General features: G+C 45.0%; 2 protein-coding genes across 3 annotated transcripts; one reads left to right on the forward strand and one right to left on the reverse strand.

Annotated features, from left to right (window-relative positions):
- The first annotated feature begins 454 nt into the window (after positions 1-454).
- Positions 455-20,199, forward strand: Dhc16F (Dynein heavy chain at 16F). Its single transcript, XM_017155724.3, has 27 exons — positions 455-1,263; positions 2,253-2,517; positions 2,574-2,718; positions 2,780-3,130; positions 3,489-3,584; positions 3,641-3,771; positions 3,832-4,406; positions 4,471-4,881; positions 4,994-5,384; positions 5,449-5,725; positions 5,983-6,597; positions 6,692-7,144; positions 7,376-8,199; positions 8,813-9,407; positions 9,884-10,033; positions 10,096-11,335; positions 11,836-12,015; positions 12,064-12,330; positions 12,613-12,798; positions 12,861-13,210; positions 13,352-13,493; positions 13,550-14,553; positions 14,613-14,793; positions 15,198-15,949; positions 16,370-17,438; positions 17,845-18,315; positions 18,668-20,199. Exons 1-27 carry the CDS (start codon positions 499-501, stop codon positions 19,022-19,024), a joined length of 12,243 nt encoding a protein of 4,080 aa, XP_017011213.2. The 5' UTR covers positions 455-498; the 3' UTR covers positions 19,025-20,199.
- LOC108066931 (solute carrier family 53 member 1) lies at positions 19,037-26,971 on the reverse strand. Of its 2 annotated transcripts, none has more exons than XM_070219182.1 (7): positions 26,744-26,971; positions 23,599-23,774; positions 23,125-23,529; positions 21,442-22,417; positions 20,762-20,931; positions 20,568-20,701; positions 19,037-20,505 (listed from the first exon to the last, which is right to left on the reverse strand). In XM_070219182.1, exons 2-7 carry the CDS (start codon positions 23,665-23,667, stop codon positions 20,229-20,231), a joined length of 2,031 nt encoding a protein of 676 aa, XP_070075283.1. In that variant the 5' UTR covers positions 23,668-23,774; positions 26,744-26,971; the 3' UTR covers positions 19,037-20,228. The 2 variants fall into 2 exon arrangements, with proteins under 2 accessions (XP_070075283.1, XP_044252241.1); XM_044396306.2 differs by having other exon boundaries at positions 26,748-26,970.
- Between the last annotated feature and the right edge of the window lie 23 nt (positions 26,972-26,994).

Below are 26,994 nucleotides of genomic sequence, written 5' to 3' on the forward strand. Positions count from 1 at the left end.
AAAATTATTATTAATTAAAAGCATTTTAAAACTATTAATTGAGGCCTTTCTCCATCGAAAGTCAGTTTTAAACATTTAAAGTCCTTTAAGCTCAAGCGAAGCTCACTCATAATAAGCTTTTTTCGCTGATAAAAGCTGCAGGATAAAAGTCCTGAAAGAGGTGAGTTTAGAAATTAATTCTCATTAAAAATAATAACTCTAAGTTATGATCGTCTGCTTGAAAATACTTGACAAAAAGCCTAAACACAATAAATGCTGATGAGTTAAAAAAAAAAAAAAATATATGAAGAAACCAAAATTTTAATTATTTGGGTAATTTATAGATTCATTTTATTTATGGCAGATAAATATGAAAGGGTGTGCAGAGGGCTAATAAACAAAGTTGATAGTTACAGCAGTAGACATGGCGACGGAAAAATAACAAAGCGGAGCAACCAACGACTGTCAGTCGGTTTAAGGCCGATCAAAACAAACCACATAGAGCCCCGAAAATCCGGAATGTCCCGCCAGCTGCTACCGAAGATCAAGGGCAGGGATCGGGGCAGGGAGCTGATAATTAAACCCAAACTTGGGGCCAAGAAGGAGGACAAGGATGAGAGGGAGAAGGAGAAGGAGGACGAAGAGCCCATAGAGAGGAGGAGCCGGAGGAGGCAATCCGCTGGAGACGGGGATCATTACGGCGAGGATCGGGCCAGTGGCATCTCCATGGATCGACTCGGTAGCGATGGAACCGCCTTCACGGATCGCGCCAGCGATGTCCAGGATGCCAGTAGCACGCTTCCTCCGCTAGAGGGCGGTGCCAAGAAGAAGACACCGACGGGACACCACCACCACAGTGCCCAGAAGAAGGTATCAAAGTACCGTCTGAATTTCTCCGTAACCAAATCGATGACCTCGACGGGCGGCGGAAAGTCCCGGAATGCGAGCACTACGAAAATCACCACCGGTGCCTCGCTGATTCCCGATCTCAATTTGATTATCAATCGTATGCGGGCCATGCCCGATGATTCGTTTGTCTACATGGACTACATGCTGCCCCACGACAGCGAATACTTCACGCCGTACAGCCTGCGACTGGTGGAGTACAAGGAGCTGAACACCTACGAGCCCTTCTACACAGTCACCCGCCACGGAGTGACCTTCTGGCACTGCTCCGAGAACTTCTTCACCCCACTCGACCAGTGGCAGCAGGAGTTCGAGCAGTTCCTCAGCATCATCCAGATACGATCCTTCTCCATCTTCCGGCTGTGGAAGGGATTCAAGGTAGGGTTGGAAAACATCGATTTTAAATGGGAATAGCCCAGATCCAGATTTTCACCCAATAAGATCAGTATTTTAGCCGAAACAACGGAAATAATGATCCAAATATAAAGTGTCATACCTTTCTGAACTCGTAAGCAAATTTCCAATCGATTGGCATTTAAACCTGATCACTTTCTTTTTTGACCATTTTTGACAAAAAATCATGAGGTACCCCCTTATAAAAAAATTGAAAATTGACGAAAATTTTATTTTTTCAAGATCACCCTGAAAGTGTCATGGATTTATTTCTTATTTAGTTATCTGTTCAAAACAGTATTTATTTTTCGTGTAGGACCATTTTTGGCCAAGTTACAGCAAAAAAAACGAAAAGAAAAAATTCCATTTTTTACCAAAAACCAAGATTTCGATTTGTCACTACAAAATAATTCGTTTTTTTACCGTAACAATGGAAGTATTGATCCAAATATGGATTGTCATACCTTTCTGAACTCGTAGTTAAATTTCCAATCGATTGGCATTTAAACCTGGAAATTTATTTTTTTGCCATTTTTCGAAAAAAATCATGAGGTACCCCCTTATAAAAAAATTGAAAATTGACGAAAATTTTATTTTTCCAAGATCACCCGGAAAGTGTCATGGATTTATTTCGTATTTAGTTATCTGTTCAAAACAGTATTTATTTTTCGTGTAGGATAATTTTTGGCCAAGTTATAGCAAAAAAACGAAAAGAAACAATTCCATTTTTTTACCAAAAACCCAGATTTCAATTTTTCACAACAAAATAAATGACGGGGAACAATTTATAAGATTGCAGGCTGTTCAAAAACAGTTTGTACCTTTGACTTAAGACAAATTTTTGTCAGGTTTCAACAAAAAAACCCTAAAAAGGTATAAATTTAGCAAAAACCCAGGTCCAAATTTTCTACCATTAAATACTTAATAATAAATGTAAATTCTTATTAAATACCTTACCAAAAATATGCATTTAGGTGTGGGAGAAGACGATCAAGTGGCGCAAACTGAACGAGGCCCGCGACTATCTGCAAAACAACCTCTTCATCGTGATCCCGCAGCTGGCCAAGGCGATTCTGCGCATGCGCAGCGACATTGTCCAGATGGAGCGGCTGAACTTCATCAATGTGACCAATATCGAGAGCTGGCACCCGTTCTACTTCCTGGAAATGCACATGCGCATCTATGAGCAGCTGCACAAGACCTTTACCGATTTTCGCGAGTTCATTGGCAAGACTATATGTGAGTATATATAATTATTATTAAATAATGTAATATATTCTATGAATAATTGCAAGTTCGAGCCTGCACGGATGCCATCCAGGCACGTGGCTTCTATCCCGACGACGAGATCAACTACTATCCGTCGCTGAAGAAAATGCGCGAGGCGCACAGCTTTATGGATCGAGCACGAAAGCGGGCCTTCTGCAAGACCCTAACCAAGTAAGATCACTCTACTAATCTACTAGTAAAGTCCCAACTAATTCCAATATTCTATCTGTAGTTTCCTTACCTACTGCGACATGATGGTCTACCAAATGCTCTATCGCATTACGATCAAGAGTTTCGCCGATCTGGCCGGGGCCTTTGAGCTCCACGACGAGGTGGGTCCCTCGGAGGCGGATATCAATCGACACGATCGCGTGGACAAGCGGATCGAGAAGCAGCGACCGGCCGACAAGCCGCAGAGTCCATTCTTCCTGGCCATGCTGCGTCTGCTGCCCGATCGCATTGATGTCGAGCCCTCGGAGGATGTGATCAGGATTATCTTTCAGCGCATCACTGGTCTAATTCTCGAGACGGTCCTCGAAATCCATCCATTCACCACAGATCCCTTCTTCACTCAGTACACACAGTAAGTGGAAGGAGCTATATTACTAAAAAATAAAAAATAAAAAAAATTTTAATAAAAAAAAAATAAATAATAAATGTATTTAGTTCTACTAATATCCGTTCTTCACACACTACGTAAAAATAGCTTTATTACTAAAAAGAAAAAAAAAATAAATAAAAAAATGTTTAATTAAAAAAAATCAATTATAAAAGTAATTAGATCTACTAATATCCCTTCTTCACTCAGTACAGACAGATAGTAGAAATAGCTATCTTACAAAAAAAATAAATAAAAAAAAAATTTCTTTTAAATTAAAAAAAAATAATAATGAAAGTAATTAGATTAGATTACGTAATTATATTGTTTTTTCAAATTCTAGACCCTCGATTATGGGACGTCAGGAGGAGGTGCTATATGAAGGAGCTCCCGATTTGCATTATCTTTTGCGCGCCGATCACCGGTTTCAGTATAATCGGTAAGTATTTTGGAACATAACCAAAGGAATAAATAAGAATAAATATCAATCGATAGCAAAAACATGTTCGTGCTGATCCGCAAAGCTTATGAAAGAGCTCGTCTCTATACGCAGCGCTTCACCAAAATCCGCGAGAACTTTGAGATAGACAATAGTACAGATCCCACGGTTCTCAACACAGAGAGAGGTATGAGGAACCAATCGGCCTATAATAATATATTATAATCCCAATATATTTCCTTCTCAGATCTTCAGATCCTTCGGGCCTACTGCGATAGGTACTGCAATAATGTGCGTGCCTTGGATGGCATTTTGGAGTATGTCTACCTGGGACTACTGAAGCTCAATCAGACGAACTTCAAGGACACGGTGACGCCGGTTTGCTCTCGACTTCAGAACATTTTGGCCACATATCTGCCCAAGCTGGCCGAGGAGGAGACTGTACGGCTGTACGAAGAGGCCCAGGATTTCTACGGTCGGATCTGCTATGAGCCCCACGAAACGCTGGAGATTGTGGCCCACATCCGATTTCTGGACAAGTGCTCCTCGGAACTGGACGGGATATTCAATGGCATAGACTATGTGCACGATCTGCTGCTGATTATCAAGGACTTTGGCATACCCATCGATGACGAGTCCAAGGAGGACTACATGGACACCGAGGACTATTTGAATAGGACGCGCGAAACGCTGGAGGAGATCAGGGAGAAGCGGCAGGACTTTATCAATCGGCTGGAGGACGCCATGCAGGATGATATAGCGGCGCTTAAGGAGGAGATTCACGAGGTGGCCATCGAGGCACTGCAGCCCTGGCTTCTGGATGTGGGTTCTCTTGATAGCAGGGAAAGTCCCTTTATTATAACCAATTAAATTTCATATTTACCAGGCCAATTCCAATCGATTGTCGGTGACCAACAAACTGGACGCCATGCTGGAGCATCTGAATAAATGTCGCGACCGAGCCGACGAGTTCCTCGGCTACCAGAAGGAGTTCCAGATCGATTTGACCATGTACGAGGAAATGGCCAGCGGCTTCTATGACATCCGGATGCGACAGAATCTCTATCGCACCTGGACCGACTGGGAGGAATCGCTGGCCGAATGGATTGTGGCCGATTTCAATACGCTATCTGTTGTAGACTTGGTCGATCTGAATGCCAAGACGATCAAGAACTGCCTGCAGTTCCAGAAATATCTGCCCGAGAACAACATTGTCCCAGTGCTCCAGAAATCGGCGGAGGCCTTCAAGGAGAAGCTGCCCGTCATTGGTTATCTGCGTAATCCCAATTTGAGAGCAGTAAGTGGGGTTACCTTTAAAATAACTATAAAAAAAAAATAAAAAAAAAATATATAAAAAAATATATATATATACTTCTTTTCATAATCCAAAATTTCTCTCCTCCTTTTAGCGCCACTGGGCGGAGATCGAGGATCTGCTGAATCGCAAGTTCTTCCAGGAGAAGGACATCATAATCCAAACGTACGAGGATGTCCATGCCTTCGATGATGTCGCCATCGGCGAGGCCCTCATGCAGATATCCTCGCAGGCCACCGGTGAGGTTCAGTTGGAGAATATGCTAAAGGCCATCGAAACCACATGGAAGGAGACGGAATTGGCCATTGTCCCCCATCACGATGCCAAGGATATCTTCATTCTGGCCGGAACCGAGGAGCTACAGGCCGTTCTCGACGATTCCAATGTGAATATCAATACTATAGCCGCCTCCAAGTTTGTGGGTCCCATCAAAAACAAGGTGGACGAGTGGATCAATGCCATGGATCAGTTTAGCAAGACCTTCGGTGGGTTATCTTCTATATATATATATATATATGATATTATTATATATTAAACATTACTTAACAGAAAGCTGGATGGATTGCCAGGGTGCCTGGATTTACCTGGAGGCCATCTTCGCCTCGGCGGACATCCAGCGGCAGCTGCCCCACGAGGCCAAGATGTTCTTTGCGGTGGACAAGAGCTTCAAGGAGACGGTGCGCCAGGCGAAGAAGGTGGCCCTGGCACTGCCCACCATGTCCAGTGTGGATGTGTACACGGTGCTGTTGGAGAACAATCGATTGCTGGATCTCATATCGCGCGGTTTGGAGGCTTATCTGGAGGTCAAGCGGGTGGTATTTCCCAGGTGAGCAGGTTTGCATTTTCAATGTGTTTGGCGGCCACATCTTTAAAGATTTCGAAATACTATAAATGCAGCTTTGTTGTCTTCATTAATACCTATCGAAATGTAGAAGAAATTTTTTAAATCAGATCATTCATTAAAAAGTTATGAGCAAATAATGGAAGGCAAGCAGTGCAAGCAGTGTCTTTGCTGCATGCTTATCTCCATCTCCCTCGCACTTCTTTCAGCTGAGTAACTCCCATCACTACTTACCTTCATAGGTTCTACTTCCTGTCCAACGACGAACTGCTGGAGATCCTGGCCCAAACGCGAATTCCTCAGGCGGTGCAGCCGCATCTGCGCAAGTGCTTCGATGCCATCTACCGTCTGGAGTTTGGCTCCAAGGAGGGCGGCGATGGCAAGATGGTGGCCACCAACGATATCGTGGCCTTCCTGTCGCCGGAGGGCGAGAAGCTGCAGTTCGGCAAGGGACTGAAGGCCCGCGGGGCCGTCGAGGAGTGGCTGAGCAAGGTGGAGGAGGCCATGTTTGTCTCCTGCAAGCGATACATGCGCTTCGGCTACCAGTGCTATCCGGCCAAGGAGCGCGAGGATTGGTTCCAGGACCATCCCAACCAGGTGGTCCTCACCGTCTCCCAAGTGCAGTGGGCCGCCGACATTCATCGCATCTACGAGGGCAAGGAGCGTAATCCCTTGAATATACTCGAGAAGATGGGCAAGTTTGAGGTCAAGTGCCTGAAGGATCTGGGCGCCCTGGCCGCGTTGACCAGGAAGAGCATTAGCTCGCTGCTGCGCAAGATCCTGTGCGCCCTCATCACCATCGATGTGCATGCCAAGGATTCGGTGCGCATGCTCATCGAAAAGGAGGTCTGCAAGCCGTGAGTATATCTTGCATTGGGCACACGACGATTCTTCTTTGCAATAGATGATCGATGATTCTTCTTAATCTCTCTCTCTCTCAATCCCCTCCAGAAACGACTTCAACTGGCTAAAGATGCTGCGATTCTACTGGGCCGATGAGACCGAAACGGTCTACTCCCGCATGGCTGCCGCCAATATTCCCTACTACTACGAGTATCTGGGTGCCGGTGGTGTCCTCGTGCTCACCCCGCTGACGGATCGCTGCTACCTCTGTCTGATGGGCGCCTTTCAGATGGATCTGGGTGGAGCTCCGGCTGGACCGGCCGGCACGGGCAAGACGGAGACCACCAAGGATCTGGCCAAGGCGCTGGCCAAACAGTGTGTCGTCTTCAATTGCTCCGATGGCCTGGACTACAAGATGATGGGTCGCTTCTTCTCGGGATTGGCCCAGTGCGGCGCGTGGTGCTGCTTCGACGAGTTCAACAGGATTGACATCGAGGTGCTGTCCGTGATTGCCCAGCAGCTGATCACCATCCGAACGGCCAAGGCGATGAGGGTAAAGCGGTGAGTTCTTATTAGTTATTAATTGTGAAAATGAAAATGAAAAAAAAAAAATTTTTTTTCTTATCCAATTTTGGGGTGATTTTTTGTTTCACTTCTATCACCAAATTATTTCCGAGTTTCGGATTTTTTTTTTCGTTTTGGCTGCAGAAGCTACCTACCGTTTTTTTCACCCCACTTTTATATTGATTTAGACAATGCATAATTGATTGAGCAATCACTCCTCTTCCACAGCTTCATCTTCGAGGGTCGCGAGATCAAGATCAACCGCTCCTGCTGCGTCTTCATCACCATGAATCCCGGCTACGCAGGTCGTACCGAGCTGCCCGATAATCTGAAGGCCCTTTTCCGACCCATCTCCATGATGGTGCCCGACTACGCCCTCATCTCGGAGGTCATTCTCTATTCGGAGGGCTTCGAGGATCCCAAGATTTTGGCCAGGAAGATGGTGCAAATGTACCAGCTGTGCAGCCAGCAGCTGAGCCAACAGAATCACTATGATTTCGGAATGCGAGCGGTGAAATCGGTTCTGGTGATGGCGGGAGCTCTGAAGAGAGCCTCACCGAATCAGCGGGAGGATATCACACTGATTGCCGCTCTCAGGGATTCGAATATACCCAAGTTTCTCGCCGACGATGCGGTCCTCTTTCGCGGCATCCTAAGCGATCTGTTTCCGGGCGTAGAACTGCCCGACTCACAGCATCCGCATCTGGAGGCCAGTTTGCGATTGGGACTGCGGCAGAAGAACCTGCAGGCGGTGCCCACGACGATCAGGAAGTGTCTGCAGCTCTACGAGACGATGTGCGTCCGATGGGGCGTAATGCTGGTGGGTCCCACGGGAGGCGGTAAGTCGGTAGTTCTCCACGCCCTCGAGTTTGCCCTCTCGCATCTGTTCGAGAACGAGGTGCAGGACCCGAACTTCCGGCCCGTCGTCATCCAGACAATGAACCCCAAGGCGGTGACCATGAACGAGCTGTACGGCTATGTGGATCTCAAGACCCTGGAGTGGCAGGATGGCCTGCTGGGATTGGCGGTGCGAACAGCCACCACGGTAGAAGGTGCGGATGGGCGAGAAAAATTACAGGGGGTTTGTGGTATAATATATAAATCAGTAAGAGATTTTAGATATACTTAGATATATAGATGACTAATTTGTACCTCACTCGCGGCTCCTAATTTTTTTAGGAATTAATGTGATTTTTTTAGATTTTTATGTCAATCCGTTCTGGGTGAAATTTGCTACTGGCCGTTTTTTATAGGGAGCCTTTTATAGATAGAGGGTTTGAGGTATAATATATATATATCAGTATGAGATCTTAGATATACATACCTATATAATATACTAGTTCAAACATAAGGTAACAAATCTATCATTATTATTTCATTAGGATTTGATATACAGTGAAATGGGTTGTGGGATTTGAACGATTCGGTTATTTGGAAAGAAAGATAGATATTATACGATCCGTGACTATAGATTTTATATAGGTATATATATACTATAAAGACTATATAGACTATATAGGTTTTAATCAGCATAGTGAGAGTTAGTGTGTCTTAATATTTATTTATAGTCAGGGTATTTTCAATGATGAGTTTTTAAGGAGGTAGTGATACTTGAATGGTTCGACGTATAAAGACTATAATCCTCTTCCATCGGTCTTTTTTCAGACGAGATCCACCAGTGGATCATGTGCGACGGGCCCGTGGATGCCGTTTGGATCGAGAACTTGAACACCGTGCTGGACGACAACAAGATGCTGTGCCTGGCCAATTCGGAGCGCATCAAGCTCACGGCCTGGATTCACATGCTCTTCGAGGTTCAGGACCTTCTGCAGGCTTCGCCGGCCACCGTTTCGCGCTGCGGCATGGTGTATGTGGATCCCGGGGATCTCGGTTGGATACCGCTAATCGACACGTGGCGCGAGGTGGACATGCGGCACAAGCTGCCCGCTCCACTGGCCGAGTTTTGCTACCAGCTCTTCGTGGGCTATTTCGACAAGGCGCTGAAGATCGAAAGAAAGCGTGCGGTGTACACCATCCATCAGGTGCTGGGCTCCAAGGTGCGACTGTGCTGTGAGCTGACCTCCTCCCAGCTGGAGGCGGTCAAGTGGTCCGCGCTGAATGAGGAGCAGGCCAAGGAGCTGCTGACCAAGATCTTCGCATGGGCGGTGCTCTGGGCCATTGCCTCGAATCTCAAGGATGCCGAGAAGGTGTCCTTCGAGGAGCAGTGGAGCAGGGCCATGTCGCAGCATCCGAATATGAGGTGGGATATCGTCGATATTTTCGATATTTTTCAAACATCGATTTTTCTCGATAAACATATCGAAAACATTGATATTTTAAAGCACTTTTATTCCATCAAATATCGACATAATCGATATTTTCAAACATCGATTTTACCGATTAACATATCGAAAATATCGGTATTTTTAAAGCTCTCATATACCATAGAATATCTACATAATCGATATTTTCCAAACATCAATTTTTCTCGATAAATATATCGATATTTTAATACTTCATATGCCATCGAATATCGACATAATAGATATTTTTCAAACACCGATTTCCCCGATTAACATATCGAAAATATCGATATTTTAAAGCTCTCATATACCATCTAATATCGACATAATCGATATTTTTCAAACATTGATTTGCCCGATAAACATATCGAAAATATCGATATCGAATATCTAACATTTATACATCTACCTCTTCATAACCCACACAAAACAGTCTGCCCAACCACTCCATGTGGAACTATCGCATCGATCTGGAGAAAATGGACTGGGGCAACTGGCTGGACATCATGGCCAAGTTTAATTTCGATCCGGATACCTCTTACTACGACATGCAGGTGCCCACAGTGGACACCACCAAATATGGGTAAGCATATTAGAGATCAGATATCTACATATCTATATCGTATTCAATCCAATCCCCTCCAGCTATGTGTCCGATCTCCTGTTCAAGCGAGGCATGCCCGTCATGGTGACCGGCGACACGGGAGTGGGCAAAACGGTCCTGGCCATCAGCTGCATGAAACGCCTATCCGAGGGCAAAGTCATCCCGGTGATCCTGAACTTCTCCGCCCAGACGAGCAGTGTGCGCACCCAGGAGATGATCGAGGGGCCGCTGGAGAAGCGCAAGAAGACGCAGCTGGGTGCTCCGGTGGGCAAGACGGTGATCGTGTTCATTGACGACGTGAATATGCCCAAGCTGGATACGTATGGAGCCTCGCCGGCGATTGAGTTGTTGCGCCAATTCCTCGACTTCAAGGGCTTCTACGATCGCGAGAAGCTCTACTGGAAGGAGATCCTCGACGTGGTCCTCGGCTGTGCCTGTGCTCCGCCAGGCGGAGGTCGAAATCCGCTGACCCCACGCTTCGTTCGTCACTTTGCCCTCTTCTCGCTGCCGAAGCCAAATGAGGAGACCCTCACTCAGATTTTCAATGGCATCCTGCGCGGCTTCCTGCAGACCTTCTCCTCGGCGGTTCGCTCGCTCTCGGAGGCCATGGTGAATGCCTGCGTCGATGTCTATATGCGAGTTGCGAACGTGATGCTGCCCACTCCGGATCGATCGCATTACATCTTCAATCTGCGCGATCTGTCCAAGTGCATACAGGGCATCCTGCAGGCGAGCAATCTGCACTACAACCAGGAGAACCAGATCCTTCGGCTCTTCTATCACGAGACGACGCGTGTCTTTCACGATCGCCTGATCAACCAGGAGGACAAGAACATGTTCAAGTCGCTGATGAAGGACGTGTGCTTGGATCACTTCAATCGACCGGTGGTCAACGACGAGGAGCCACCCATTCTGTTCGGTGACTTTATGGTCTTTGGCAAGCCGAAAAACGAGCGCATCTACGATGAGATCAAGGATCACACCAAACTAGAGAGTGTCCTCAACGATTACATCTCGGACTACAATTCGGTGGCGGTGGGCAAGAGGATGAAGTTGATCCTCTTCCAGGACGCAATGGAGCATACTGTGCGACTGGCGCGACTCTTGCGCAGCGATCGCGGCAATGGACTGCTGGTGGGGGTGGCCGGAATGGGAAAGCAATCCCTCACCCGGCTGGCGTCCCACGTCAACGAGTACAACTGCTGGCAGATCGAGATGCGGCGCAACTACGATCTGAACGCTTTTCATGAAGATCTAAGGGTTCTCTATCGCATCGCAGGCGTGAGTACTAACTAGGGTTACAAGTTACCCATTTCTGCCAACACACACACACAGTATTAAAAAAAAAAAAAAAAAAAAAACAGATTATCAAAGTATTCCAAGTAGTTACTTACCCTTTTAAAAACCTCTTTTTATTTCTACTTATAAAATTGCCAAGCTCTGCCGGTCCTCTGCCAACACACACACAGTATACTTAGGAAGAAAAACTAGAGTAATATACTAATGGATTAAAAACAAATTACCATAGTATCTAAGTAGTTACTTACCCTTTTAAAACCCCCTTCTTATTTCTACTTATGAAATTTCCAAGCTCTGCCGCTCCTCTGCCAACACACACACAGTATACAAATATAGAAAAACTGCAGTAAAATAAAAACGTATTCAAAACAGATTACCATAGTATCAAAGTAGTTACTTACCCTTTCTAAACCTCTTCTTATTTCCACTTATGATTCTCAAACTCACTTTTGATGATTTTTCTCACTTTATACTACAAACAGATCGACAATCAACCGGTGACCTTCCTGCTGATCGACAGCCAGATTGTGGAGGAGGAGTTCCTCGAGGATATCAACAACATACTCAATTCCGGCGAGGTGCCCAATCTGTTCGAGGGCGATGAGTTCGAGAAGATCATTTTGGATGCCCGCGATGGATGTAATGAGAGCCGAAAAGATGATGTGGGTACTCCGATTCCAGTTAGCAAACACTTTAATCATCCGGTTTAGCCCTGCAGTCGCGATACCATCTACAAGTTCTTCATCAACCGGGTGCGCAATAATCTTCATGTGGTCATGTCGATGAGTCCGGTGGGCGATGCCTTCCGACGGCGATGCCGAATGTTCCCCTCGCTGGTCAACTGCACGACGATCGATTGGTTCACCAGCTGGCCCACGGAGGCCCTCTATTCGGTGGCCCTGGGATTGCTAACGAAGATTGCGCCCAAAATGGAGGATCGCATCTCGTTGGCCAGCACCACGGTGTTTATGCACAAGGTGAGTGTAGTGGGGTTTTTAGTAGGGTGTCACATTTCTTTTTGTAACGCCAAAAAGATTACTTGCGGTCTATCTTTTTTTTTTATTTTTTTTTATTTTATTTATTTTTTTTTATGGAAATTTCTTATTGCAGACACCACGGTGTTTATGCACAAGGTGAGTGTAGTGGAGTTTTTAGTAGGGCGTCACATTTCTTCTTGTAACGTTAAAAAGGATACTTGCGGTCTATCTTTTTTTTTTTTTTTTATTTATTTATCTCATGAATATCCTTTATTGCGATAGACCGTTGAGGATGCTTCGGTGCGGTTCTACAAGGAGATGAAGAGGCACTACTACACCACGCCCAGCAGCTATCTGGAGCTATTGAAGCTCTACCAGAATCTGCTGAAGATCAAGAACATGGAGATCATAGCCAAGCGAAAGCGTATCGCCAATGGTCTAAACAAGTTGCTGGAGACCAATGAAGTGGTATGTTATAACCTTTACCTCTTTTGTATCTTCGAGTTTATCCCAGGGATACCTCTTTACAGATAGCTGTGATGGGTAAGGAGCTGGAGGTGATGGTGCCGCAGTTGGATGAGAAGTCCGCCATGATGAAGTCCCTGGTGGACAATCTGACCAGGGAGACCAAGCAGGCGGATGCTGTGAAGCAGAGCGTGCTGGAGGACGAGATGAATGCCAAGGAGAAGGCGGCGGTGGCCCAGGCGATATCCGAGGATGCTGGCAAGGATCTGGAGATCGCAATGCCGGCACTGCGCGAGGCGGAGGAGGCCCTCAAAGGTCTGACCAAGGCGGACATCAACGAACTGAAGTCCTTTACCACCCCGCCGGCTCTGGTGCAATTCTGCATGGAGGCCGTTTGCATTCTGCTCGGAGTGAAGTAAATATATTTTTTATCAACTAAATCTTAATACTTTTAGCCTTCAATTAAAAAAAAAACAATTTTTATTTTATTTTATTTTTTTATTTATTTTTTTTTAAATTTTTTTTAAAATTTTTTTTTATATCTTACCCTTCGTAGACCCACTTGGGCATCTGCCAAGGCCATCATGGCCGATATTAACTTCATCAAGCGGCTGTTCGAGTACGACAAGGAGCACATGAAGGAGGATACCCTAAAGAAGGTCAAGAAGTACATTGATCACAAGGATTTCGTGCCGGCTGTAAGTGTATATAAGTTAATATCCTTAACGCTATAATATAAGTATTTTCTGTTTAGAAATTCGAGAAGGTCTCCAAGGTGGCCAAGTCGATGAGCATGTGGGTGATATCGATGGACAAGTTCTCCAAGGTGTACAAGGTGGTGGAGCCGAAGATCAAGCGCAAGGAGGCCGCCGAGGCGGAGCTCAAGGAGGTGATGACGGTGCTGCGGCAAAAGCAAAAGGAACTCGCCGCGGTGGAGGCCAAGATCCAGGGACTTCGCGACAGCCTCGAAGAGAAGCAGCGCGAATTCCAGGTGATCCAGGACAATGTGGATTTGACTTATGCCCGGATCAATCGAGCCGGTCGCCTGACCTCCGCTCTATCTGACGAGCAGGTTCGCTGGCGGGAGACGGTGAAATCGCTAACCGGCGATCTGGCCTGTGTGCCCGGCGACGTCCTGGTTGCGGCTGCCTGTGTCGCTTATCTGGGCGCCTTCTCCCACGAATACCGACGCGATATGAGCGCCCTGTGGGTGACCAAGTGCCACGAGCACAAGATCCCCTCCAGTCCGGAGTTCAATCTACTGAAGGTTCTCGGCGATCCGTACGAGATGCGTCAGTGGAATGTCGACGGGCTGCCCAAGGATAACATCTCCATCGAGAATGGCATCTATGCCACGCGTGCTCTGCGCTGGGCCCTCATGATCGATCCCCAGGAGCAGGCCAATCGCTGGATTCGCAACATGGAGCGAGCCAACAATCTGCAGGTGATCAAGATGACCGATTCATCGATGATGCGGGTGCTGGAGAATAGCGTGCGCCAGGGTTATCCGGTGCTGCTCGAGGAGATCAACGAGACCATCGATCCCAGCCTAAGGCCCATCCTCCAGCGGGAGACGTATCGCTTCGAGGGTCGCACCTACTTGAAACTGGGCGACATGGTGATCGACTACGATGACAACTTTAAGCTCTACATGACCACCAAGCTGCCCAATCCACATTACCTGCCCGAGGTGTGCATCAATGTGACGCTGGTCAACTTCCTGGTCACCGAGAGTGGACTGGAGGATCAGCTGCTGGCGTGAGTAGATGTTCTCTTTGTTTTATAGATAGAGATTACTGGAATTTCTGATCCCTTAGAGACATTGTGGCCATCGAACTGCCCGCCATGGAGATCCAACGCAACGATCTGGTGGTCAAGATCAACTCGGACAAACAGCAACTGCTGGCGCTGGAGGATAAGGTGCTAAAGCTGTTGTTTAACTCGGAGGGCAACATCCTGGACGACGAAGAGCTGGTGGAGACGCTCAATGATGCCAAGGTGAACGAAAGTCCTTTTTTTTTTTTATTTATTCCAACGCTACAAGCTTTGAGCTTATTATTAATGCGCTAGTCACAAAAACGTATCAATTAAGTTAAACATATTTAAACTTATTATCTCATATAGCACTTATATTTAATATTTAATTTTTAGGTCGCTTAAAATTTTTTTTTTATTTTTTTTTTTTTATTTTGTCAAATTAAAGCTAGTATACAATACTAAAATTAATTTAAAGAAAATGGCACTGGAAACTGAAGTCCTTCGGCCAATACGCTTTAAATTTATTAGTTTTGGTTATTATGAAATAATTATAAAAAAAAATTTGTTAAGGGTTTAAAGAATTTTAACTTTTAAGGTGTGAGATCAATTTTAATCAATCAATTAAATTTTTAACGTTCTTTTAGGAAACCTCCCTGATCATTGCCGCCCGACTGATTGACACCGAGGAGACGGAGAAGGTGATAACCGCTTCGCGGGAACGCTATCGCATCCTGGCCTCCCGCGGCGCCATTCTGTACTTTGTGGTCGCCGGCCTGGCCGAGATCGATCCGATGTACCAGTACAGCCTGAAGTACTTCACGCAGGTCTTCTGCAATGTGCTGCGCTTGGAGCATCCACCGCAGGCCGTCGAGCTGCGCATTTCCACACTGATGACCGACGAACTGAAGGCCATTTTCGATAATATATCACGTGGGCTGTTCGAGAACCACAAGATAATCTTTAGCTTTCTGCTAGCGCTGTCCGTGGAACGGCAGGAGGGTCGTGTCACCGAGGAGGAGTTCCTCTTCCTCACCCGCGGTCCCGTGGGCAACATTCGCCCGAAGAAGCAGCCGGCCAACATCAAGATGAGCCAAATCGAATGGGACTCGTGCCTGTTTCTGGAGGATAACTTCAAGAGCTTCTTTGCCGGATTCACCGACGAACTGGACAAGCCCTTCTTCATTCAGATGCAGGAGAACCGGGAGGTCTTCGACTTTGCCCAGAGCAATCAGGCGCCGACGGACAAGTGGGACAAACGGCTGAGGGTCTTCCACAAGCTGATGTTCATCGCCGCCTTCCGAAAGCCGCGCTTCCTGCTCAACGTGGTCTGCTATCTGCAGTCCACCGTGGGCAAGTACTTCACCGAGGCCTCCGGCGGCACCCAATTGAGCTCGGTGTAAGATCTGGAAAAATATTTTTAAAATTACTATTATTATTGAACTTTAATGGGATGCAAGCTATTTCGTTATCCGACCCCATAAAGTATACATATTTTTGATCAGCATCACTAGACTAGTCGATCTAGCCATGTCCGTTCGTCTGTCCGTCCGTCCGTCTGTCTGTCCGTTCGTCTGTCCGTCCGTCTGTCCGTTCGTCTGTCTGTCCGTCCGTCCGTTCGTCCGTCTGTCCGTTCGTCCGTCTGTCCGTTCGTCTGTCCGTTCATCTGTCCGTTCATCTGTCTGTCCGTTCGTCTGTCTGTCCGTCCGTTTCTACGCAAACTAGTCCTAGTGTCCTTCTCTTAGAGTTTTTATCCTATCATATCCTGATTTTTTGCACATTTCGAATAGTTTTTAATATTTTTCTATCATTTTTAAAGCTATCTGGACACCTCGGCGGTGACGCCGTTGATCTTTGTGCTGTCCACCGGCTCGGATCCGATGTCGGGCTTCCTGAAGTTCACCACCCAGATGCAGTTCACCGACAAGTACTACTCGATTTCGCTGGGCCAGGGTCAGGGGCCGCTGGCGGAGAACCTGATCGAGAAGAGCCTGCGCTTGGGTCACTGGGTGTTCCTGCAGAACTGCCACCTGGCCACCTCGTTCATGCAAACCCTGGAGACGATTGTGCGGAATCTAACGCTGGGCATCACCAAGGCGCATGTCGACTTCCGGCTGTATCTCTCCTCGATGCCCATCCAGACGTTTCCGATCAGTGTGCTGCAGAATTCGGTGAAGATCACCAATGAGCCGCCCAAGGGTATCAAGGCGAATGTGTTTGGTGCGATGACTGATCTGAAGCCGGACTTCTTTGAGCAGCACATCCAGAATGGCAATTGGCGGGCCATCGTCTTTGGGCTCTGCATGTTCCATGCTGTCTTGCTGGAGCGCAGGAAATTCGGACCCCTGGGCTGGAATATCACATACGAGTTCAGCGAGAGCGATCGTGAATGCGGCCTGAAGACCCTCGATTTCTTCATCGATCGCGAGGTGCTCGACGATATTCCGTGGGAGGCGATACTCTATATCAACGGCGACATCACCTGGGGCGGTCGGGTGACGGACTACTGGGATCTGCGCTGTCTGCGTACCATCCTCACGATCTTCTCCTCGAAGCGGATCATCCAGCCGGACTACAAGTACTGTCGCGGCGATAGCTACTATCGGGATCCGCGCAAGAAGACGCTGGCCGAGTACTCCTCGTATGTGCAGGGCTTTCCGGTGCTCGAGGATCCGGAGATATTCGGGATGAACCAGAACGCCAACATTGTGTTTCAGACCAAGGAGACGGCCTTCTTCATCAACACGTTGCTGCTGGGACAGCCGCGATCCGCCGCCGACGAAGGTCAGGCGATGGAGAACGAGATTGCCCAGCAGACGATAGCAAGGATTCAAAAGGCGCTGGCCACCAAGATCAAGCGGGAGCCCATCCACGACACGCTCTCGGTGGTGGGTATATATATAGTCTTCATGGGTTAATCCTTAAGTAGAGAAAAGGGTATATTGTATTCGTCCGTCTGTCCGTCCGTATGAACGCTGAGATCTCGGAAACTACAAAAGCTAGAAGGTTGAGATTTTCCACACATATTCTTGGGCTTCTTACGCAGAGCACGTTTATTTCAGCCGAGCGCCACTCCCCCAATCGCCCACCAACGATTTTAAAATGTGTCTGGCGGCCACACCTTTAAAGATTTCCGAAAAGTATAAATGCAATTTTGTTGTGTATATTTATACCTATCGAAATGTAAAAGACATTTTTCAAATCGGACCATTCATTAAAAAGTTATGCCCAATCAAAAAAATGTTTTATATCCATCTCCCTCTTGTTATCTATTCTATTTCTTACCTCCTCCAGCTGGATTCCAAGGGTCAGGTGCCCTCGCTGACCATTGTGCTGTTGCAGGAGATCGATCGGTTCAACATCGCGCTGGGCATCATCCACGACAGCATGATCAACTTGGCCAAGGCCATCAAGGGCCTGGTGGTGATGTCCGAGGAGCTGGAGAACGTGTTCAAGGCGCTGCTCTCCAACCAGGTGCCCGCCTCGTGGGCCAAGCGCAGCTTCCTCTCGATCAAGCCGCTGCCCAGCTACATATCCGATTTCCAGCGGCGCATCGACTTCATCCAGCAGTGGGCGGAGAACGGAGCGCCGCGCTCCTATTGGATCAGTGGCTTCTTCTTCCCGCAATCCTTCCTCACCGGCGTCCTGCAGACTTACGCCCGGCGACGCGTCCTGCCCATCGATTCGCTGAAGATTGACTTTGATGTCTTCGAAAAGGAGCTGGTTCAGCAGGATTTCTTCGAGATGCACATGAACAACATGAATGTGAGTATTTCTCTAGATGAAATGTGAGATTACTATTGTTATTGAATTTGTAAGCTATTTTGTTATCCGACCCCATAAAGTATAAATATTTTTGATCAGCATCACTAGACTAGTCGATCTAGCCATGTCCGTTTGTCCGTTCGTTTGTCCATTCGTTTGTCCGTTCGTCTGTCCGTTCGTCTGTCCGTTCGTTTGTCCGTCCGTTTTGCCGTCCGTCTGTCCGTCCGTCCGTCCGTTTGTCCGTCCGTCCGTCTGTCCGTCCGTTTGTCCGTCCGTCTGTAGGTTTCTAGATAAAATGAAATGAAGATTAGCTTTCCTGTTGAACTAACTTACTTTATCTTTTTCATCACAGGACCAAAAGCTCTATGGCAACTTGCAGGAGTGCACCGATGCGGTTATCAATGTGCACGGAATCTTCATCGAGGCTGCTCGCTGGGATTTGAGCAAGGGCGGCCTGTGCGATGCCAATTTCGGGGAGCTCTTCAGCCGAATGCCGGTGGTGAGGTTCAAGCCCTGCCTGGAGATTTCGCCGACTGTGCGCTACGAGGCGCCGCTCTACAAGACCCAGCAGCGATCCGGTGTCCTTTCCACCACCGGCCATTCCACCAACTTCATTCTGGCCGTCCTCCTGCGCAGCCACAACAATCCCGAGTTTTGGATAATGCGCGGAACCGCCCTGGTGTCGGCCGTATTGGAGAATATTTGCTAGATCTCTTCGTGGTTTTACTTCAAGCCGTCTTTATTTCGTTTCTTGTTCATTTTCGGGTATTTCTTGCTAGGGTGTACAATACATATGGTGTGTGTGTGGGTCTGAGGATTGGATTGGTTAACAATCTGGGCTTAAGGTATTGGGATCTGATCTCATGTTAACTATATAATACAATCAAAGCGGTTTTTCTAGGGATTTTTTTTGTGCACTACTTTCGTTTTTTCGTATTAAAAGCAATAGAATATTCTATTTTGACAAGGCAAATGAGAGCTCAAAAACGCGAGCTACATATGGCAAAAATTGACAAAGTCTTCATTAAATATCTGACAAAATGTTCTTAAGTCTATGTGTGTATATATATTTATGTAGACATCTGTACATTGCACTTTTTAAGTACGGTTTTCTCGTCTGTTGGTTAAATTTAAATCCGAGATTAAACCTTGCTTTAAATTTAACAGACGGACGAGAAAACGGCGCTTTAGAGTTTAGAACCTTGCAAACACACACACACACTGAGAGAAAAGACGCACACAGGCGCCACTATATGTACACTATGTACAATTCCTTTAGGTTTCGCTTTAAATTTAACTTTAAGTTTCAGTTTAAGTTTCGGTTTGGTCACAGTCTATGTAAGTCGCATATCAATCAACCGGTGGACAGATAAGACAGACAGATATAACAGATAAGGCAAATCTAACTAATTGACTAACGATAAACATAAACTGATAGATAGATAGATTGAGGAATGTGGTTGGTGGCTGCAGGTAGTTTTTGCTTTGATTTTAGTTACTTTGTTCGTTGTTACCTCTTCTAAGTACTAATACTGCCGTTATCTACTCCAATTTTTCGTATTTTCTTTGTGGAAGGTATGGATTTCGAATTGGATTTGGAAACGTGTGGCTTAGGGGCATAGGTTACAGGATATATATATATATAAAGGTATAGGTTTGGTCTTTCTCGTTAGTTAGTTTAACCGCATAAATGGAATGCTAAATTAGTTCGAATTCTTAGGCACTAATTATTGCTGGACATTGTCGCTCCTCAACTTTAAGTACTTAGTCACTAAATATACAAATTAGCTAAACAACGCAAATAAAAAAAAAAAGAACGTGTATGATTACAAAAAAATAGTGTAAATTGAATTATCGATAGGCTCTGTCGTTCCGCAAAATCTTTCGTTAGGAAGCACAATTCGGTGGCGGGCCTACAACTTTTTACTGTCCATATCGATCCTGAGATCGGGCAGTGAACCGCGCGTCTGCAGCAGGCTCCGCTTCTCCGGATCCTTGACCTTCTTGGGCTTCGGCCGGTTCGTCTTCGTGTAGCGATTGATCACCCCATCGGCCTCGTCCATCATGCGCAGGATGAGCGCCTGGTCGGAGGAGTCCAGCGGCGCTATCGAGATGTCTCGCACGGCTCGGAACTTGCCGCAATTGTTCAGATGTTCGTTCTCCAAACGGAAAAAGTTCCAAACGAAGCGGCTATTAAATAAAGTTATATATTATAATTTATTTTTATAATTATTCTGGCATCCCAAACTCACCGGAACACCTCCAAAATGCCCGTGATGGAGGTCATTATGTCGCTGCTCACGATCTTCATCTCGGTGAGGTAGAAGGAGAGCACCCAAATGAAGCGTAGCGCCAGATCTTCCACAATGGCAAAGTAGTAGAAACCCTGAAGGTAAAAGAAAGTTTATATATAGTTTTATAATTTATAATTTATATATCCCTTTACCGTCGATGAGTAGACCACCTCCTCGCGCAGGAACGTATTCTCGCCGGCATTCTTGTCGAACAGACCCCAATCCATCTTGATGTCCCAGGTGTAGGCATAGCAGGAGGACACAATCGAGGCGATGATCCACAGCCAGGTGTAGGGATTGTCAAAGGTGCTGGCATAGTTTGCTGCAAGAAGGGTTTAAGAATTATTAAATATTTTTATATACAATGGTTGGCATAATTATTTTCACAGATTTGAATGTTAACTTTACTCATATTTTGAGCTTATAATATAAACTTTTGGCACCTATAAAAGAGCACTTCAATTCCGTTTAAATGACACAAAAATTTTCTTTAACCCATAAGGCATCCTTTGAAAATTCCAAAATTTTGTAAAAGTCAAATTTTAAACTTTTTTCCTGGGGCTTAAAACAAAAATGTTTTGATGCAAACTTTTTCCCCAAACAAAATTAATAATAACTGCAAAAAAAAATTTCAAAATATTTTTCCTTGTATTTTTATGATTTTTTGAATGGAAAGATCTCAGTAAAATTTTTTTATGAAAAAGAGGAAAAAGCGGCTAAATTTGTCATTTTTAGCTATTTTCAAATGTGGCTTTAAATCGTATTTAAATTAAAATTTCACCTAAAATCCGATGTCCAATTATAACTAATAACTCGATTTTAGAACACTTACGACTGTGAAAGCTCTTGAGGGTGGCGAAGATCACCACCAGGAAGGTGGTGGAGTATTTGCCGGCATTGACCAAATGGGGAAAGGCCTCCCGCGAGTCCCGATATCGCCGCAGGCACTGGGCAAACCGGAACCAGGCGGGCAGGCAATTCACAATTGGTCTGATGATAAAGTCCTTCTCCATGCAAATCGAGGCATCCCTCGCCTCCGTCCAGTTGCCATTGGTGAAGTAGAAACAAATGAGATACTCAAAGTCCAAAATAGCGGTGGCCAGCGAATTCAGCTGATCGCCCAGCCAGAAATCAGCGAAGCCCACATGAAAGAACGGCGCTGAGAGGCAACGACCCGTGATTCGCCACAGCCAAAAGCGAGCGTCGTGGTGGAGCACATGAAACGGATTGGCCAGGAAGAGCACCATAATCAGCGTGAGCGTCAGCGGATTAATAAACGCCGGTATGGCCAAACTGGCGCTATACAGGAAACTCAGCATGCTGAGCGTCCACACGACACCGAATATCGCCGCCAGCTCCATTAAATGCTGCTCGGATAGATGATTCCGCGGATCGAGCTCAAAGATTAGCACATGATTCACGCCCGACGATCGCCAGCCGTAGATATTGACGCCGATCAGGAAGATGAACTCGATGATGAGCAGGGGACCGCGATACAGGCGGAACGTGACCTTCAGATTCTCGCCGCTAATCTCGTGGAAGATGGCCGACAGCACCACCACAATGCCCAGCACTATGAAGCTGCCCGAGAAGAGGCCCACTTTGAAGGTCGTCCACGGACTCTGCTGCTCGCCCAGCGGCGGTACGCGTAGCCTCTTCATGGCCCGCTGACGATCGCCGCCCTCCAGCTCGCCAGTGACCGTGGTCTCTGTCTCATTGATAATATTGTCGATGTCCTTGTTGGTGAAGAAGTGCGACGCCTCCACATACTCCTGCCGCCACTTGGCACCGCTGTCAACACGCAAGAGCTGTGAAAAGTAATGAGAAAGTTAATTTAATAGTTGTTAAGTAAGATTCTATAATAATTTAATTAGCAGTGGGAACAAAAACATTGACCTACAACATATCCAACCGATTTTACTTATCTTAGTAGAATAAATGATTCACATTTGCTCATATTTTATGATGGTTACCGCGGAAAGAACAGCGATAAGCAACGTTTTTCTATAATAAATTTATATTTTAAATTGATATTATAAATATAAATAAGATTCTATAATAAATTAATTAAAAGTGAGAGCAAAAACATTGATCTACAACATATCCAACCGATTTTTCTTAGTAAAATTATCCTAGCAGAATGAATGATTCACATTTGCTCATATTTGCTAATGGTTTTCCCAAAAACCCTACAATAAATATGTACTATAAGTATAAGTAAGATTCCATAATAAATTAATTAATAGTGAGAACAAAAAACATTGATCTACAACATATCCAACCGATTATTCTTATCTTAGTAGAATGAATGATTCACTTTTGCTCAAAAGCACAGCGATAAGCAACGTTTTTCCCGAAAACCCTACAATAAATTCATATTATTTATTTCTCAGACAAAAGTTGGTCTGTTCTACGCCGCAGACTAGACTTTTGTAATCCCCAAAAGATCTCTTTTTTGACTAGGTCAAGGTTCAGCGATGATGCCTCTACCGCAGAGGCCGTAAATCAGACTCACTTTATCGTGCTTCTTGAGTATTTTACGAAAGCCGGTGTGATTCAGATTCTGGTAGTTCTGCAGGAGGATCAGACTCAGGTAGAACTCGCTGAAGGCCAACTTCAGTTCGCGGGCCTTGCGATCGGGCAGCGCCGCATGCCGCTTCTGGCTCTTTGACTTTGACTTCTTGGCACTCCGTTCCGACTCCTCGATGGAGGTCTTTAGCTCGGCATTCAGGGTGGCAAACTTGCGCGTGGCCTCCGCCAGCTTCTCCGAGTAGAAGGTGTTGATCTTCTTCAGCTCCTTGTCGCAGTAGTGAAAGAAGTTCTCATCGAAGTTGGCGAAATGCCGCTTCAGCACATCGTCCTCGACACTCTCCACCGATGGCGCCTCCTCCACGGCCAAATAGAGCATGGCCTTCATTTCCTGTTGGATGATATATATGTTCAATATGTTTTCTTAGTATCTCTGTGACTTTGTCTGGGCCAGACTCACCTCATAGTTGATGTATTGTTTGCGCCACTCAGGCGTTATGTGCGCCGACAGGTGCTCGGCGAACTTCATGGCTACCGATGGTTTCGCCTGGCTTTTCTAGGGCAACCTGTGTCTCTCCAGTACAGTCCAGTCCAGATCGGATCCGTTCCGTTGATCGGCGCTGCACTGAAGCGAGTCTGAAACGATAAATATTCCAGAGTTGTTAGGGCCATTTCCTGGTATCATATTGTTATAAAACTTGGGGCCTACAAGGTGGACTTTAATTATTATTATTATTAAAACTATAAGGTAAAAGAGGGTTTATTATAGAGCTATATCAGCATATCAGTTTAAGATCGGTTAGTCAGCAATTATTATTATTATTCTTTTTATATTTTTTAAGTGTTTTATGTACTTGACATTTAGGAACTATTTGGAATTTATTTCTTTTATTACAGTATTTTATATAGAAGACATTCATCTAAAAAAATTTAAATTTAAAATGTCTTTAAATTAAGAATGATTTTAAATGGGTTGTAATAACTTTAAAAATATTTAATTTAATTTAGTTTAAGTAAACCTTTTTTTGATATTTCTTTTTGAAAGGGTTTTTATTATCAATTGTTTATAAGCCAAATGTTTAATTATAAAAATCGTGCATGACGTAGAAGAACTCTAGATTAGCAAAAATGTATTTTATTATGATTCACAGCCCAAATAGAAATGTTTTCAATTTGTTTTGCTGTGGGTGGTGAGTAATGTGCGGTTCGAAATCCGTTAATTCAGAACCAATCGCTCAGCTTTCTCCCAGTGGCCGTTGCTAATTTAACGGACGAGCGATTGGGATAATGGATAATGGCTCAAATCAATGCAGTAGCTAATCGGGCGTATTAACTAAAGCACCTTATAGCTATATGACTACCAGCGATCGTAAATTGAACGCTGCTGGTGGGTGTGTTTTTTCATAACTGATAAGAGCCAGCCCCGAAAAAAAAAGGGCTCTGTATGATTAAGCCATAATATAACAATTATTGGGGTCTGTGCCACCCGACTCTTTACAGAACGAACATATATATATATCGGAGGAATATGTATCATTAACGAGGCCCGCATAACGAGTTAAGCAAATTGGAAAATTTTTGTCGCCCGTTCAAATAGAGCCGTATAAGATATAGAGATAGAGATCGGAATGGGATGGGATGGGGATGGGAGAATGTTTTAATCAATTGCACAAATATTTGCGTCGCCAACTGTTGCTGTGGCATTTTATTTTACCGCTGCCCTTCCTCGATTTCTGGGCAAAACTTCCGCCCAACCTACACCCTACACAGCTAGAAAAAAAATTTGTTTTCTATAAAAGATTTTTTAAAAATGCCTTAGTTTGAAGGGTTTTTTTATTTTTAATTAGATATTTTTTTTTGGCCAAACTGATAGACATGTTTTGTTATCTAAATTTTATTATCAACATGCCAATTTTAAAATAAATCCTTAACGGGGAATTTAACATTTTTAAGATAACTATATATTTTTAGCTCGCTAATATTGTTGTTAATATTTCATTTTGCTACTATAAAAAATTGTTTTTATTTATTTGAGTGTCTATCAAGGACTATCTTTCAAGTGTTATAGTTTATTTATGATTTTTACCAAAAAAAATTCTAATTAAAATTTTTTTTGTAGAATTTTATGTTTTTAAACTATTATTCCAACGTTTTTGTCCACTGTATGGCTATTTCCATAGTTTATTGTCTAGTTTCCACCTTCGGGCACCCAGAAGAGTGGCCCGTACCTGGGCGATAATTGATGGGAGGGTCAGTGGTCAGTGGAGAGTGGAGGGGGTGGCGGTCGACTGACTGGCGGTCAATTAACGTCAACAGTACAGCCTAAATATAGATCGGCTCGCTGATTGATTAGACCATATACCATATACCATATGCCATAATACAATAACAATCGTAATGGATTAGAGGTGTTGTCTCTGATCGATCGACATCGCCGGCGAATCTGAAGTTATCCCGCCCATCTCAGTGTTCCGACCTTATCGCCTTATCGCCGCCGTTCTCAGATTTCTCTTCTGTAGTTTAATTAGCACTGATAACGAATCGGCTGGACTGGAAATGGTACTGGTACTGGGCTTATAAAACATGTGCTAGTGCCGACTGAAACAACAGCACCAACAGCTGACATACAAAAGCCCCTATAATCGCTGAGACATCGCCGGAACACATCGACATCGGCACACGTAGACGCAAATATTTGATCAATAAAACAAGAACGGAGGGTTTTTGCCACGGGGGGACCGAAGCTGGAAATACCCTACTTGCGGTGAGAGCTTTAAAACAACAGATCTTATGGCAATTATAAGCCACTATCTGTAGCAATCTTGCAGGGATTATCTTGAAGATAATGTAGGTACTATTAAATATGGCATAAAATCAAAATAACCATTCCTACAATATAACTAGTGTAAAATTAAAACAATGTAAACAAAGAAAGAAAGAAACAAAGAAATTGTATCAAGAAACATATGATCTTTTAAGTTCTATAGATGTGAAACTTTCAGATAATACACATTAACTTAAATATAGCACTTTTGCTTGGTTAAAAATCAAAATAAATACGCAGATTTAAAGTTATGTGGTTTAGATCGATGGTAATTTACACTTCCTTCCACTTAATCACTCCCCATTCAGAGATCTTTAGTCCTAAAGATGCGAAACTTTCAGGGTATTAACTTGAACTCAAATGCAACACTTTTGTAAAATTAGAATTCCCAAAAAGTAAGCCAGAGTCAAGTTACTTGAGTTAGGATCTCTAGTTTTACAAACCCAGTAACAGTGATATTAGTACCCCGTTTTTGAGAGTGAAGTGGAAACGAATGCTGGGATTTACAGACTGAATGTTGGCTTTTGATTTTTGTTGATTTCCGCTGGCAAAAGGGGGCGGCTGTCACTGAGGGGCGGGGCAGCAGAGCTCGTCGTCAATTTGTCTTGAGTCTTGTGATTTTTTTCGCCTTGCCTTCATCACAATTGGCCAAACGAGGCGCAATTGGAGGCACCCAGTCCGAGATTATCGGGCGATTTCTGGGATTTGGGGGCCTTGAAGGGGGCGCGGGCGGGGGCGGGGGGGGTGGAAAATTGCTTTTCAATTACATAAAATTACATACATACACTTCAGCCTGCAGCTTGCACTTGCACTTCGCCTTTCGTGGGGGCTCTATTCTAACATCGCAAGCTGCTCCCGCTGGCCATTACTAATTGTCAACAGCCGTTGATTTGTTAAGTACACTGCTTATCACCGAATAGCGCGCATATCACAAAGATTTCCGAATTCAGACGACGACGGTCGAAATGCGAGGGCCAAACAACAACAAAGAAGTGAACGCTAAAAAAACCAACCAGGCAAGTATTGCAAAAC

This window comes from Drosophila takahashii, chromosome X (assembly GCF_030179915.1).
Source record: "Drosophila takahashii strain IR98-3 E-12201 chromosome X, DtakHiC1v2, whole genome shotgun sequence".
In the NCBI taxonomy this organism is placed as follows: domain Eukaryota; kingdom Metazoa; phylum Arthropoda; class Insecta; order Diptera; family Drosophilidae; genus Drosophila; species Drosophila takahashii.